Source organism: Physcomitrium patens, chromosome 25 (assembly GCF_059467195.1).
Source record: "Physcomitrium patens ecotype Gransden chromosome 25, ASM5946719v1, whole genome shotgun sequence".
In the NCBI taxonomy this organism is placed as follows: domain Eukaryota; kingdom Viridiplantae; phylum Streptophyta; class Bryopsida; order Funariales; family Funariaceae; genus Physcomitrium; species Physcomitrium patens.
This window is the reverse complement of record NC_143434.1, coordinates 4,095,365-4,111,947: the sequence shown is the minus strand read 5'-3', so window position 1 is coordinate 4,111,947 and position 16,583 is coordinate 4,095,365. Positions and strand designations below refer to the sequence as shown.

At 36.5% G+C, this 16,583-nt stretch overlaps 1 protein-coding gene across 1 annotated transcript; it reads right to left on the bottom strand.

Annotated features, from left to right (window-relative positions):
* Positions 1–5,737: 5,737 nt before the first annotated feature.
* Positions 5,738–8,977, bottom strand: LOC112278285 (putative cytokinin riboside 5'-monophosphate phosphoribohydrolase LOGL10). The gene is made up of 7 exons (XM_024511537.3): positions 8,439–8,977; positions 7,567–7,664; positions 7,198–7,228; positions 6,935–7,034; positions 6,702–6,772; positions 6,338–6,481; positions 5,738–6,192 (listed from the first exon to the last, which is right to left on the bottom strand). The coding sequence occupies exons 1-7, from the start codon at positions 8,856–8,858 to the stop codon at positions 6,088–6,090; spliced, it is 969 nt and encodes a 322-aa protein (XP_024367305.1). The 5' UTR covers positions 8,859–8,977; the 3' UTR covers positions 5,738–6,087.
* Positions 8,978–16,583: the final 7,606 nt, after the last annotated feature.

Here is a 16,583-nt window from a genome sequence, read left to right as displayed (position 1 = left end):
TATAAAATTTGTATAGAATTATGATCTATATTTTTTTGTGATCTTGCAAGATCAACAATTGTTGCCTCATTAAAATATTATCTAAAAAAACCTTATTGTATTTAAGGGCAAAACCATAGATGAAAGAAAAAGAGTACAATATCATTTTCTTTAATTATTTAAAGATCTCATAAATTTTCTTATTCAAGAAAAGAAAGTCCCCGCATACCAATGCCATAAGTAAATTGACGATGGTTGTACAATGGAAGAGGCTTGGTAAAGAGATCAGCAAGGTTATTTGTAGATTCAATTTTCTTAATTATAAGTCCTTCATCAGTAATCATGTCATGGATATAACTAAAATACTTTGAATCAATATGCTTTGTCACGTCGCCTTTAATGAAACCAACTTGTATCTGTGCAATATAAGCACTATTATTTTTATGCAAGATAGTTGGAGAATCATCATACGAAAATCTACAGGTTATTTGAATGAATTTATCAATTGATCACAACCAAATATATTCTCAAGATGCTTCATATAAGGCAATAATTTCTGCATGGTTGGATGAAGTTGCAGTTATTATTTGTTTCACTGATTTCCATGATATTGCAGCTCCATGTTTTAAAAATACATATCATGTTTGAGATTTAGCTATTGCAATATCAGATTTATATCTTGCATCACAATATCCAATCAATTTTGGATCTGCAGATTGTGTGTAGTATAATCCTAAGTCTTCAGTACCTTTTAAATAATTTAATAAATATTTGATGCCATTACAATGTCATAGTGTTGGACGTGCACTATGTCTTGCAAGAACACTAACTGCAAATGTAATATTTGGTCTTGTAGATGTAGCTAAATATAAAAGTGCTCCAACTGCTGCAAGGTATGGATATTGATCTCCCAATATTTCCTCCTCTTCATCGCATAGACAATATGGATCATGACCATCATGACTACGTCCAACCATTAGTGTGGACAATGGATAAGCATCAATCATATTAAATCTTCACAAGATTTGTCTAATATACATTAGTTGGTAGAGAAAAATGCTACCATCTGTTACATGCATAATCTGAAGACCAATGCAAAAAGTTATTTTTCCTAGTATTTTCATCTCAAATTCATGTATAAGTAAGTTAGTAGCTGTAACACATGCAGATGTAGTGCCCACTAGCTTAAAATCATCAACATATACAGCGATGATCACAAAACCAGTTTTATCTTGTTTGATAAACAAATAAGGGATTAGTGGATTACTTATAAACTTATTTGTAATTAAATAATCTTGAAGACGTTGATACCACATGTGTCTAGATTATTTTAAAACATAGAAGGCTTTACATAATTTAATACCACAATATTGTCTTGGATCGGGTCCATTTGGAGTTCATATTTCAAAAGCAAGTAGAACTTTCATATAAATATTTGCATCAAGAGAACCATATAGATATGGATTTACTACATTCATCAGATGCATATTAAAGGTGGCATGAATTGCCACTCCAATAATATATCAAAATATAATTGAATCCATGACTAGAGAATATGTGGATTCATAATCAATACCAAATTGTTGAGTAAATCCTTGAGCAACAAGACGAGCTTTATAGTGGGTTATTTGACCTTGAGCATCTTGCTTGCATATTAATACCATCTTATATTCTACAAGTCGAGATATAAGAGTGTCTACAATTGGACCAAAGACTTTCCTCTTATGCAAAGAGGCATACTCCTCCTCAATAGCAGTTTTTCATTTTGATCAATCATAGTGATGCATCATCTCCTCAATGGTTTGAGGTTCAGGATTGTCTTCCTCGCAAGAAAAGGCTTCTATAATCATATATGCAAATGATTCATCTACCATAATAGATGGTCTGTCCCAAATATCATCTGTAGTACAATAGAGAATAGATAATTCTTTACTCAACTTGTTCTTATTCCTTCTAATTGCAAGATTGTTTTTCATAGGAATTTAAGATACATTATGCATGGATATATCATCATGAATTGGTAGTTCTACAGGATGAGTGACAATTTCTTGAAAAATAATACAAGAATTAGTCAATATTATAGCTTTCTTCTTATGTGGTTGCTTATCTAGTCCACGAATTCTTTTAGTTATTGTTGTTATAACTTAAGGTATTATAGTCAATGGCACTGCAATCGGAGCAGGTGCATTCTAAGCCTCATTAATAGGAACTCTTGTAATTCTAGATGCAACATTAAAGCCATCAAGTATTTCATCTGCAATCCGTTTTAGATGCAAAATCTTAGCAACTTCACTTTTTGCCAAAGATGTCCTAAGATCAGGATTCATTGCAAATGTTTCTGGTGCTTCAAATATGAGTACTTTATTTCTTTGTTGATTGGATACTCCTCCTTAAAAAGATGGGAATACATTTTCTTCAAAATGACAATTTTGCAAATATGCACGTAATAATATGCTAGTTGATGGATCAATAATACGAATAATGCTTAGTGAATCAAAACCAACATATATGCTTTCTTGTCGATGAGTTTCAATGGTACGTCGTTGAGATTTTGGTACTGGAATCCAAGCACGGCAACCAAATACTCACAAGTGAGATACATTTGGAACACAACTCGAAATGAGCTCATGTGGTGAAACAATTTCAAGAAAAGAAGGGCGGAAGAATATTAATGGTGCAGCATGTAAAACTGCATGATCCTACATAGATGCAAGTAAATTTGCGTGAAGGAAGAGCGGTTGGGTAATGAATTGTATACACTTTATAAATGACTCTACAAGTCCATTTTGAGTATGTTCATATGGAACACAATACATCAACTCAATTCTTATTGCAGTACAATAGTCTTCAAAAGACTTTGATGCAAATTCTTTTGCATTATCCATACACAATGTTTTTATAGGATAATCAAGAAAATGTGTCCAAAAACAAATAAGCATAAATATAAGATTGGAAAACACCATGTTTTGAGTTGATAATAATGAAACATGTGATTGTTTACCTGATGCATCAACAAGGACTAAAAAATAATGAAATGGTCCCGATATTGGATTAATAGTACCACAAATATCACCATGCAATCTTTCAAGCATTGGTGGTAATTCTTGTGGGAGTTGCCAAATTGAAGGCTGAGTAATCATTTTACCTTGCACATATGCACGACATAGTTCCATAGAGTCTACATTTATAGGCTTTAAATTATGCCTAATTATACATGGAATGATCTTTATAAATAATATACATCCTGGATGTTTCAATCGTCCATGCTAGAGAGAAAAATGACTCTCTGTGATAGATGATGTAAAATTAAATATAATGGGAGGCCGAATCACAATTCAATATAAACCATTTTTTGTAGCAAAAGCTTTTTCAACAAATTTATGGTTCTTCGCAAGAACAAAAACCTCTTTTCTATTTAAAATGGCGGTCGAGATGTGATAACGATTAATACGCACATCTCGGTAGCTAATTAGACTTTGATATGCTGAGGGTGCAAACATTGCATATTTACATTTTATAATGGAATCCGTAGATAATTTTACCATCGCTGTGCCTTCTTGGAAATAAAACGCATTTGTTCCAGCCATGGTTATTATATTTTTAATTTGCCAAATTGAAGATTTTTCAATAAAAAATTGTCTATCTCATAAGATAATATGTGTTGTTACAGAATCAATGAGCGCATCATTTGATTCATCATTAGAGGTTTTGTCATTCATATAAGCTTCTAAGTCATCAACACCAATTGAATCCATCAACGCATCCATAGTATGAACTTCATGAGCCTTATCTCATAGTTTCTTATTTTCTTGAAACATTTTAATAAAATATTTTGAAGTACGGCATGCATATACTAAATATCCAATCATTCTACACTTATGGCAAGAATGCATCTCTGATTTTTGTTTTCTACTATAATTAATAGTAGAACGTTTATTCTTTCCATATGGGTAGAAATGGTCATGACTATGACTACCCCAATACTTATGAGCATATTTCCCATGTTTATATAATTTTTTCTTAGACTTTGAAATATTAAGTGCATGAGATTGTGGAATTGTAGTTCCAATAGTACGAGCTTCTCCATTGCGCAAGAATAGCTCATTTTGCTTCTCTGCAAGAAGTAGATAGGACATGAAATCAGAATGACTCTCAAATTTCATGTTCATGTATTGTTGTACAAGCAGAGTAGATATAAGAAGAAATGTAGAGAGAGTTTTCTCAATCATTTCTTCTTCAAAGATGCTTTGTCCACATAATCGTAATTGTGAGACAATACTATACATTTCACTATTGATGGCATTTAAATTTGAAAAATCCAAGACATGTAAATGTGTCCAATTATGACATGCGTGTAGAAGGAAAATGGTCTTTTAATGATCAAACCTGGATTTAAGATTTTTCCAAAGTTTTGTAGAATCTTCCATTTCCAAATATTGATGTTGTAATATAGGTACAAGATGACGACGAAGGAAAAGAAGTGCTTTCCAATGAATAGCAGGAAGAATAGAAATACTTATTGTACGAGATTCTTCAAACATAATGGCATCCGAGAGTTGCTCTACAAATAAATTTGCTTTTGCCATTTTTTCCCATAATACATAATTGTTTTCATCCACACTCAATGATGGAAATAAAAGAGTTTGAAAATGTTGGAATGCACTGGTAATAGTTGAAACCATAATAGAAGCAGTTGAAGATGTTGAAGCACTCATTATAAATAAATTTGTAAAGAAAATACAAGATCAAGTAGAAAAGTTGAATAAAATATACTTTAAAATATTAAATCAAATAAAATGATAAACTTGAACTTGAAAAATAAAAATATTATTTTATTATTATTATTATTATTATTAAGATTATGGATTAAAGCAATAGAATAGCAGTAGGACGGCGATAGCAGGCAGCGATAGGGCAACAGGGTGGCAGCGACGGTAGGGCGACGACAACGGGCAACTGCGGCAGTAGTAGGGCGGTAGCAACAATAGCGACAGTTTGGCGGTTGCTTGGCGGCAGGCGCAAGGCACAGTAAGGAGCAAGCTGGACTAGGTCAAGTATTCTAAGCAAGTATTCTAAACAAGTAAGGCAGAGAGTGGAACAAGTGTTCTAAGTAAGCAGCTAATGTGTGAGGGACGAGCAAGAAGCGCAGCAAGATCATGAAGCAAACACTGAGCAAAGAGTAGCAACATGTTTTCAAAATCAAGACTAAAGCAAAATAAAAAATAAAAAATAAAAAATAAAAATTGTGATAGTGTGTAGAAGAGAGTCGTGCTCATAATGAGAATATTTAGAAAGATACAAGAATAGTAATAAGTAATACACACATACAAGAGTAGTAGCAAGTCATACACACAAGAGGGTTTCTAAAGAGAGAGAGCTTCACACATAAAAATCTATTGATCTGGTTATATCTTGTATACAGGAGAGAATAAACAGTTCTTTTCCACGAGACTCTAAATACTGTAGCTATGGTATTTATTATAGTCTATTGTAAATATTATGGAGAGCTCCAACTACATTTAATGCTCTCAATAGTTTGCATTAGAGATGTTTTGTGCAAATTGTTGCAAGTGATCTTATTTTTTTTAAAGTATTTTTTTAAAGTAAATATCAATCTTATAAAAAATATATATATCTAGTAAAAGTATCAGATTATGTTGAAAGAATACTCATCAAAAAATGTGGCACGGTTGTGATTGCAAGGGATCTGGAAGCTTCTCAATTCCCACCTTAAGAGCACGTCAAGAAAGTTTCCTCGTAGAGTTTAAGCCAACTTCAAAAAACAGTAGAAACTGGCAAAGATATGCTTTCAAGAGACATCAAGTCGGTAGATTTTTACAGTTATTCAGTAGCATACAGTCAGGATGCTACGACATGTCCACCGCAGCTTCTATCGAAATCAGGGTAATCTGGTGGACCCAATCAGCTCTGAGAGGTGGTGAAAAACAGCCACTAGGCATGGTGCAAGCATTTTCTACACCGTCTTCATGTGCACATGTCGAGGCCGGATCAAAGCCCACACTGCTCATCACTTTGGAAGTTTCTTGTTAAAAAAAATCCAGTAAGATTTTCGCCTTCAAAATTTGAGGTTCTGATGCACCCACATTATCAACACCGTTGATCTGTGCCAGAAACAGCAGATGGGTAGACAAGGCTCTCGGTATCCTCCCAGCAAAGCTTGGGGGTGCTTCGATCGTGGGTTGGTGTATATGCCTGCACAAGGCACAGTGAAACAAGTCGTATCAGGTTTGTAGCCGCTGAAAGAATACAGAAGTGTGGACAATGTTCACTAAGGACCACATAGCATCATATAGATTGGCTGGTGTGAAGATGAATGCTGCATCAGAAGCATGCAAACCTCCAGTTTGTCTAGCAGTTCACTTGGAGTTCGTGCTGAAACTACAATGCTCCGAGCTGAAAGCTTTAGGAATCCCTCCTCCAGAGCATTGTCGAAGAGTGTCAAAAGTGGGTTGTAGTAACCATCGACGTTGAGTAGACCCACCTGATCGAAAGCAAAAAGACTCATTCTCAGTAGCTCATTTGAGTTTCCAATACGAAACAGTAAGAAGACGTCACCATCCTCTCGGGGTTCAGGAATATAAAGCCAATGATCGACTGAACTCGCAACCCGGTTAACATCGAAGTTACTACTGCTATGTGAAATCTTAGGAACAATCCTCACCGAAACGTTGAATTGCAGGATGGTAGAGATGCCAACTTACAGGCTTCTCATGAATGCCGAGTTGGGACCAAGTGATGACCTCAAGCAGCCCCTCCAGTGTACCGTAACCGCCTGCAATTGAAGATTTATTAGTGAAGAGTATTTGGTGGGCGATATACTTCTAATGATTTGATTCGCATCAGCATGTGTGACCTCAGAATCCTGCGCCAAATATACGCATACGTAGAAAATGAAACTTCAGAATGAAAAAATAAAGGGAAAACTTGGCATAACCTGGAAGAGCAATGAAGGCATCAGCTTGTCGAGCCATTTCAGCCTTCCGTTGATGCATGTTCCTTACTGCGACCAACCTCCCCACTGTTTGACCCGTAAGCTGCGTTCCCATAGAGAACAACAGTCTCCTGTCAATGTTGCAAGGTCTAGAGTACTAGAAAGCCGTACCTAGAGAATGCCACTGATATTGAGAATACAGGTATGCTAAAAAGAGAGGGAGAGAAAAAAAAAGAAAAAAAAGGAAGTAAGAATGTGTGGTCTACCTCTTGGCCAATCAACGCCTTGGGTATCACACTGCCAACCAAAAGCAGCCCCAACAACAATACATTCCTGTTAGATATTCCTGTTATAGCACATGAAGCTAAGTATTATCGAACCTGGAAAAAAACACAGCTTGCCATACATTTCACTTTGACGAATGTGTATTTAGACCAGATTCAACCACCTTCCAAGAATTTGAATCAACCGACCGGTAGAGGGTCAACTATAGATAAATTTGCGAAACTTAATCAGACCATTGTTCCTTGAGTTCAACCTACTGACTCGACGAGTTCTGGGAGGTCCACGAAGAAATTACGCCGTCAATGTCAATGTGTTACAGATTCCTTTCGAAAATAAGCAAAATACTGTACCCTATAACGTGACCGCCTCCGTCATGCACAGACTGCGCCACTTGGCCCATCAATCCATTGCCTCCCCCACCGTACACGAGATCTATTTTCCTGCTGACCTGCACAAGATCACGCCTCACACTACCGTGAATTAATGAAGAAATTTAAAACTTCGTGGAACTATGTAAACGTTATAATCCAGTGGATATTAACAGTGGATCATAAGATAACTTGGAAAGTAGACGACTCGGGATAAAAATAAAAAGATACTCATAATGTCTAGACCTGTTCTTATCTAAGAGAATTCTCAAAATATACACGAACCTGCAGGAGATACCACCGAAGGATCAACTCAAGCTTCGCACCTAATTCTAACTATCAGTTAACGTAATGACAGACGATAAGCGCTCAGCACTCGTCGAGTTGAAGAGCTCTTCAAATCTTGAGGTCTAAACTGTGATTTTTATATACTCATCACTTAGAGGAGGTTCGAAACGTCAGATTTCCGGGTGGTTGGCCCAGCATCATGAGAACACTCTAGTGCTACTGCCAGGCAGCTGCAGTATTGACACATCATTTGATCTCAAGTCGTCATGATCAATTCCACAGTGTCAGTTTCGAAACAGTGAACGGAGCACGACGGAAAAACTCAACAACTTGTCGATCTGCGGACTGGCATGCCAGGGGTCACTCACACAACCTGGCTTCCCGCCAGCAGCTACGTTGGGCTCAGGCAGCGAAAGCAGTGAAAAAGCAAATGAGCGACTGACATGCATTCGTGCCGTTGGTATCGACAGCTCTACCCACTTAATCGACTACATTATTGTTACACGAAATAAATAAATAAGAATTTTCAAGCTGGTTGAGGGATATCCAGGGAACGAAACACCGACCAATTCTCGGCCAAGTTTGAACGCGACGTCGCTGAAAATGTCCTTCTTGCCACGACTACTCCCGCAGAAGACACAAATCCTCCTGAAGCTACGCTTGGCTATGTCACCCTGCTGTTGCTTTACCTCGGACCTAGCTCCGTCAACATACAAGCTGGGGCTGAGAAGACACGTTTCCTCGGACTTCGGCAGCACCTCTTGCTTCCCCATCGAGCATCCGACTCCCTCGTTCTCGTCCCACCTCCTGCTACTCCACTTATATACACTGGGGAGAAATATCCTCACGCAAACCAAGCAGCTAAGCCGAAAAAAATTAAAAGTGCAATCGTATTCCCAGGATCCCACGGTACAGGGAATGAACTCCGCCAACACTCGACGAGAACCAACACACCTCGACTTGTAAACCCCGCGGTGTCCGCCCATGCGAATGGAATCTTGTACCAGGTCTCCAGGAGCTGCAGACAACGTTGCCGGCCGCCTTTTGGCGATCCGAATGATCAGCTGGGTGAGAGCGCAAGAGAGAGATAGATAGAGTGACTGAGGTCTCCCTCGTGATTGCTAGCAGATGACGCCGAGTAGGTAGGCCGCTACTGATAGAGATAGGTTCCCTGGGGAGTCTCACGGGTTGCGCATAGGAATGTTGGATGAACGGTGGACAGTGGCGGCTTTGGGACATGCGGCGATCGTAAGCTCGCGATCTACACTCCCAATAATAGCAGCCGCGGCACACCCGCAGGGGCGGTGGTGGACGCTGCGCCTACCTTCGGAGGCGCGCCCAGGGTCTCGACACCCGCATGGTCGCCCACTGCGATGGGGCCACGCCTGCTTTCTCTCCCCCACCTCCGCTGACGTGGACTACGTCTGCGTTGCTGGCACTGCTGCGCTGAACCTGGAGCTTTGTGTGGGTTTTGGTTTCTGTCCTTTTCGCTGCTTTTGAGGCATCCCAATACATAAGCTAGAAATGCACATTAGAGGGTTCGTTTGTTTATCCATTTGGGAGGAGTGCTATGGACATACTTGTTATTGTGTGATTGAAATTCAATACTAAGGGATAGCAAATAAGGCGAACGGGTGGTTACATGTATTTTAGAGATTGTGAGTGAGCCATGGGGAGTGCTCTGACGGGGTGCACTACTATACATAGACGTCCCTTGTGGAGATTCGTTGATTGGAGGTGGATAGAATTGCTTGCCCACAAGTAATGAAATGAGCCTCCAAGCATACACACAAAGCTTAATAATTAAACATGTGAATATTACAGTTAAATCAAAGTTATTCATTTCTATGCATGAGTGGATAGTGAGGAATAGGTTCAGTTTCTAAACAACATTAATGCATATAGCCATAGTACACATCTAGTTCACAAAATAAAGTTTGGATTCATATTATGGAATTTATAATTTTAAGCTGAAAGATTTTTTTAATAATCAATAAATTGGTATATTTAACAAATGATGCAAATGCATATTTTTTTAGAATTATAAAAACATTTTTGTTTTCTTCTTTAGCTTCCACTTTTCCATACAAATTATTACACATTTAAGAAAAAATTGTAGTAGATTATTAATTAAAAACAAATAAGAATCCAAGAATGTGGTTCTACCTATACTTGTCTATAGGCTAGGTACTTCTTGATTGAATTAAGGAAAAATTAAACAATACAAAGAATTTGGACATAATCCCAAATATTTGTGTAGAAAGGTATATATTTACACCATACATCTTTAAAAATATTTGGCAAAAGTATATTAAAATCATTTTAAATTCTAAATTAATTATTTCTTTTATGTAAAACTTTTTATAGTTTTTAACCTTCTACTTGAAAATAAGCAGAAGAAAATTAAGAAGAATGACACTTATTAGTTGAGAGAAAAGACAAATAATCTTCTTAGATATTGGATGGCTTCTTTTTTTAATCTTGATGTTGAGATCCCAATTTGAAGCTCTTATTCTTATACCATCAGTATACTTCCAAATTTGTACATATATTAGTGTTTTGATTAGCTATTAATTCCTCAAATTTTACTACAATCTAACAAAGAAATTTTTAAAGATTTAGATATCCTTACTAGCCCTCAAAATTCTAATTTTCAATACTGTAATCTACTTAAATTCTAATATATTTATATTTGATTGCCTAACTAAGTTCAAATTTATAACACAAATCCAAAAAAAATCACTATTAGGTTTGCTACAAAACTCACAAAATTCTCTAAAATGTCAGCTCTTTTTTATTTTTTAAAAACAAAGACATCCAAATCTAAGCTTGACTTTTCATAGATCTTACAAAGTTATTACAAATTCAATTATTTAAAACCAATGCATGTAAAATCTTTTTTTAGTTTTTTATCTAATTCTATTATTTGATCAACAAAAGAATTCAAAATATATAGTGAGAGTGCACTTTTCTGCCTTAATATTTAATTTCAATTTTATTTATAAATAATCTTTTTACAGTATCAACTTAAGTTTTTTTGATAATTTTTTATAGAAATAATCCTTTACTTTCAACGAAACGTGTTGGTAGTATTTTTTATGACAAATTTATCTTATTTTGCCTTACTTATGGTACTACAAATCAAATAAACGTTTTTTCAATAAAAAAATCAATGTTAATATTAAAATTTCTATTATTTTCTTATTTTAATCTATAAATCTTAAGTGATTTTTTATTATATCATTAATAAAATACTTCAAGATTATTGGTCTTTATGTATTCTTTCACATAATACTTGTGTTATATTTCAACAATGCTTTGTATATAGTATTTGCAGTAAAAGTTTTAAACAATATGATGAGTTGATAGGATGGTTTGAAATCCACAGCAATTGCTCATAACTAATAATTTATCTTACAAAGACTCCTACAAGCTCACATTGTTATCTTACAATGAAAAATGCATTAGTATTTTATAATATAATTATGCTTTAATTTTGAAGTTGCATACATTATTCTTTTAGAATTTTTAGGTCAAAAAAGTTTTACTTCTATCATCTTTTATATCCTAAATAATATTCAAATTCTAATAAAATCTTGATTTATTTTAAAATAAATTTTAACAAAATTTAAAATAAATCCAAATAATCTAAAAATATCTTTATTAATTCTAAAAAAATATTAAATAAATCTTAATTAATCTTTAAAAATCCTAATAAAATCTTATTAAATCCTAATGAATCCTAAATAGATCTAATAGAAAATCAAAGTCCTTGTAATCTTTTAATTAACAATAATTTTTTTAAACATTTCACATCTATTAATCTCTTAGTTGAAAAATAAATTAAAAAATTAAAAAATATTATATGTGCAAATTTTAAAAAATGACACATCATTTGCTAAGATGTTAACCAACTTCTTTTTCTAACCTTGATATTAAGCTTCCAATGCCAAGATCTCTTCCTTGACCTATAAAACATTTTTCAAGATTTTTAAAATATTGATAGTTATGTTAACTACTATCCTATGAAATTTTACTTCATTCTAATCATCATATTGTTGCAAATTTAAGAAACCCTTATTAACCTTCAAAGTATTATTTACTAATATTCTAATTCACTTGAATTCCAATAACTTTGAATTTGATCAATCAAATGAGATCAAATTTAGAATTCAAACTTAATACAAGTATGTGCACAAATTTATAATATTTTATTTATATATTTTTCATAAAAACATAAAAAAAAAAAAAAAAAAAAAATTAAACTCTAATTTGTTTTTTAAAAAATATATTTATTCAAATCAAACCTTGTCTTTGCATAGTTCATACAAAATCTACACAAATCAAAATTACTCAAACTTAGTACATCTTGAATCTTTTCAAAGTTTTTTTTTCACTAATCTAATTCTTTAATTGAAAAAAAAAAAAAAAAAAAAAAAAAAAAAACTTCTATATTTTTATTATAGGCATGAAATTTTATTTCTTAGATTTTAAATTAATTCTTAATTTATAAATGTTCCTTTCTAAATATCAACTTAAGTTTTTTTTTGATAATTTTGATGAGAAACTATTTTTCAATTTTATCTTATAATATCAATGATGGTTTTATATTTGATCTATCTTGCTGTCATGGACATACATTGGAAGATTCTTTGAATATTCTTCTAGGATATTCTCTAAAGATTCTCTAAAGATTCCTTTAGAAGGTTCTAGAAGATTCTTAGAATATTCCCTAAAGATTCTCTTAGAAGGTTCTAGAATATTCTGATAGATTCTAGGAAGTTGCTCGAGAAGTTTCCTAATTAGTAGAAGTTGTTGGAGAAGCGTCTTAGTTAGCGGAAGTAGCTCGAGAAGCTTCCTATTCAGTAGTATATATAGGAGTCGAGGCTGAAGGGTTCTTCAGTCTCGACAACACATCTCTTGGAGTTCTAGCTCACCTTTCTGGTGTTGTTCTTGTACTCATCTGATTAATCCAGTTCTTCTTGAACTTCTTGTCTAGTTTTCTTGTCTGTATTTTGTATCCGTGACAGTTTGTCGAGACTACATTTTCACTGGTATCAGAGCTAGTTCCTTCTTGTTAGAGAGTGGATTACCCCTCTTCTTGAAGGTGTGCTAGTGTTTTAGAGGTTGCGGATTACCCTCCTCTAAACTGATATCTCTTCTTTCTCAATATGAGAGCCTTATTCTTCTTGGAGAGAGTGGATTACCCCTCATCTTCGAGTCTTAAGGCGTTTTAGAGGTTGCGGAGTACTCTCCTCTGAATCAATATTGTTCTCTTGTCAAAACTCTTTTTTCTTCTTTCTGAAGGTTAGCCGAAGGTTAAGACGTTGAAATGGCTGAAAGTTTGGAATCCAAACTAGACGCCATCATAAATGCTCTTGCCTCGTTGTCACATAGGACAACAGAGATCGAAGGAGTCATGGTAGGATTCCATAACAATGGAGCATCTGGGATAGCGCCATCTAAAGCATATCAGCCTCAAACTTCTGCGCCAGAAGAAGCAGTTCTACCTCCATTTCAACAAGATCGAGTAGTCCTACAACGAAAGGAGCCTCGAGTTAGTCTTCCGGATAAGTTTGATGGAACTCGTTCCAAGTTTTGAGGTTTTGTCAACCAAATCAGGTTGATAATAATTTTACAGCCCGAACGTTATCCGACGAAGGAAGCGCGTGTTGGGCTTGTTGGAACCTTGCTTATAGCACAAGCTCTGTCTTGGTTTACTCCCTTGTTTGAGAAGCGATCGCCAATCCTGAGCAACTTTGAAACGTTCTTGGAGGCGTTTGCAGAAGCATTTGGCGAGCATGATAAAGTTCGATGGGCTACAACAAAGATCCGATCGCTACGACAAGGAACACGCTCTGCATCAGTCTATGCCTCGGATTTCAGACAATTGGCAAGTGACATTAATTGGGGTGAAGAGGGGTTGGTGAGTCAGTTTTATTGGGGCTTGAAGGATGATATGAAGGACTTGCTGTTATCTCTTCCTGATCCTCAAACGCTCAACGAAGCTATTAGCCAAGCTCTAAAGTGTGACAACCACCTATTCCAGCATCGCCAAGACCAACGTCCAAAACACCAAATGACTCGTTACGACGTGACTATGTCTGCAAATAGCTTAAACTCACATTCGGAGGCAACAGACATGCAAATCGACACGGCGCGTGTCCGATCTCTTACTCCAACAGAGAAGAAACGGCGTATGGAGGAAGGGTTATGTTTGTACTGTGGAGAAGAAGGTCACAAGGTTGGAAATTGCCCAAAGAAGCAAAATTGGCACCCTGTCAAGACTAGAAGTGCGATGATTCCGGAAAACGACAACGCCCAGCCACAGTAGGAACCGTGCGGCTAGACAATCTAATATCACGACAACAATCAGGTTCCTCCTTCTCTGTCCAACTTGCCCGTTGTTTTACAATTCCTTTGTTTTTAGGCCCTCAAAAACAAAAAACTTTAGCTTTATTGGATTCGGGGGCATCTACTTGTTTTTTAGATGAAGAGTTTGCTAAACGCCACAAGATCCGTTTAGTACAGAAGTCCAAACCTGTTCACGTAGAGGTGATAGATGGACGACCCTTATTGTCAGGCAACGTTACCCACGAATCAGAACCTATAGAAGTGGTGTTTAAGGACCATAGAAGTCACGTTATTTTTAATATTATTAGAACCCCATCAAGCCCTGTTATCCTTGGTCTTTCTTGGTTAGAAGATCATAATCCGTCCATTGATTGGAGGCTACGAAGGATAACATTTCCTGAAAAAAATAATAATAAACCTGTTGGTAGAACCTACATGAAGAAATCCATGTTTATTGGAGCGAGAGCGTTCCTAAGATCGTCCAAGGAAGGCGCACCATTTGTCATTTATGCAGCTCCAACTAGCGGCGAGAATATCTCAACATCGAATATACTAGAGCAATATAGGGATTTTGAAGACGTGTTTCAGAAGAAGAACGTCGATATACTGCCGGAACATCGACCATATGATTGCGCCATAGACTTAGAGGAAGGAGCGCAACCACCTTTTGGTCCAATATACAACCTATCGCAGACGGAGTTGGCAGAATTGCGGAAGTACATCGATGAGAATCTAGCCAAGAATTTTATTCGACATTCAAAGTCGCCAGCTGGAGCACCAATCCTATTCGTGAAGAAAAAGGATGGCTCACTGCGGATGTGCGTGGACTACCGAGGACTCAACAAGGTGACCAAGAAAAATCGCTATCCCTTACCTTTGATCTCCGGCCTCTTAGATCAACTTGGACGTGCAAGGATTTTTACAAAGATTGATTTAAGAGGAGCCTACAATCTTGTGCGAATCAAAGAAGGAGATGAATGGAAGACAGCCTTTCGTACAAGGTATGGCCATTTTGAGTACAATGTCATGCCTTTTGGTCTTACCAATGCTCTAGCGGTCTTTCAGCATATGATGAACGACATCTTTCGGGAGTACCTCGATGACTTTGTTGTCATCTATCTGGATGATATTTTGATATTTTCCAAGAATGAAGAAGAACATGAGAAGCACGTTTGTTTGGTTCTTGAAAAACTACGCGAACGAGGACTCTACGCCAAGTTGGAGAAGTGTCAATTTCACCAGAATGAGATGGAATTTTTGGGCTTCATTGCGACTACAGAGGGCTTGAAGATGGATCCAAAAAAGGTAGAAGCAATTATATCTTGGGAAGTTCCGAAGACGGTTAGAGATGTTCAGTGTTTTCTTGGATTTGCTAACTTCTATCGGATCTTCATCAAGAATTATTCTCAAGTTGCTGCACCACTCACGCGTCTAACAAGCAAAGACAAGCTCGAATGGGGATCACAAGCAGCAAAAGCATTTCAAGATCTCAAGACGGCATTCACTACGGCTCCAATCTTGGTACACCCTGACTTTGCAAAGGCTTTCTATTTAGAGACCGATGCTTCAGGTTTTGCTTTGGGAGCTGTGCTTTCACAGATGGGCATAGACAAGAAGCTTCACCCAGTTGCGTTCTATTCACGAAAGTTCTCTGCTGCTGAGATCAACTACGAGATCCACGACAAAGAGCTGCTTGCTATAGTGGATGCCTTCCAAGAGTGGCGTCACTTCCTCGAAGGAGCTGCACATCCAGTGACTGTTTATATGGACCACAAGAATTTGGAGTACTTCATGACAGCTCGAATTTTGAATCGTCGTCAAGCTCGATGGAATATGTCTCTATCACGATTTGACTTTATTATCACCTACCGCCCTGGAAAACAGCAAGGATTATCTGACGCATTATCGAGGAGATCGTATCTTGCGCCAAAGGCTGGAGAAGCAGCGTTTGATCAACAATGTACAACATTGTTGAAACCAGAAAAATTCAGGATTTTTGCTACTGTTGCAACTATCGATGACGGCTTCCTTAGCGATGTACGTACTGCAACCATTGAGGATTCTATAGCTCTTGACATCAAACAACGTGTCGATAATGACAAGTTTAAGGTGGATGGAGATCTTCTGTATTTTGAGGAGCGGTTGTATATCCCGAAAGGACCAACTCGACTCCGAGTACTTCAATCTCGCCACGACTTTCCAACTGCGGGACATTTTGGATTCAACAAGACTTTGGAGCTCATTTCACGAGATTTTTGGTGGCCCCAAATGTGGAAGGATGTGAAGGAATTTGTCCTTTCTTGTGATGTTTGTTCAAGATCCAAGATCCCTCGACATCGTCCGTATGGACTTCTCCA

What these genes read in the sequence shown, in the direction of transcription:
- LOC112278285 (XM_024511537.3), bottom strand. Translation starts at nt 8,858, where the DNA reads ATGGGCGGACACCGCGGGGTTTACAAGTCGAGGTGTGTTGGTTCTCGT. An exon ending in GGAGGCGGTCACGTTATAGG is followed by an intron (nt 7,229 to 7,566) that starts GTACAGTATTTT and finishes TTTGGTTGGCAG; the next exon opens with TGTGATACCCAAGGCGTTGA. An exon ending in AACTGCTAGACAAACTGGAG is followed by an intron (nt 6,193 to 6,337) that starts GTTTGCATGCTT and finishes TGCCTTGTGCAG; the next exon opens with GCATATACACCAACCCACGA.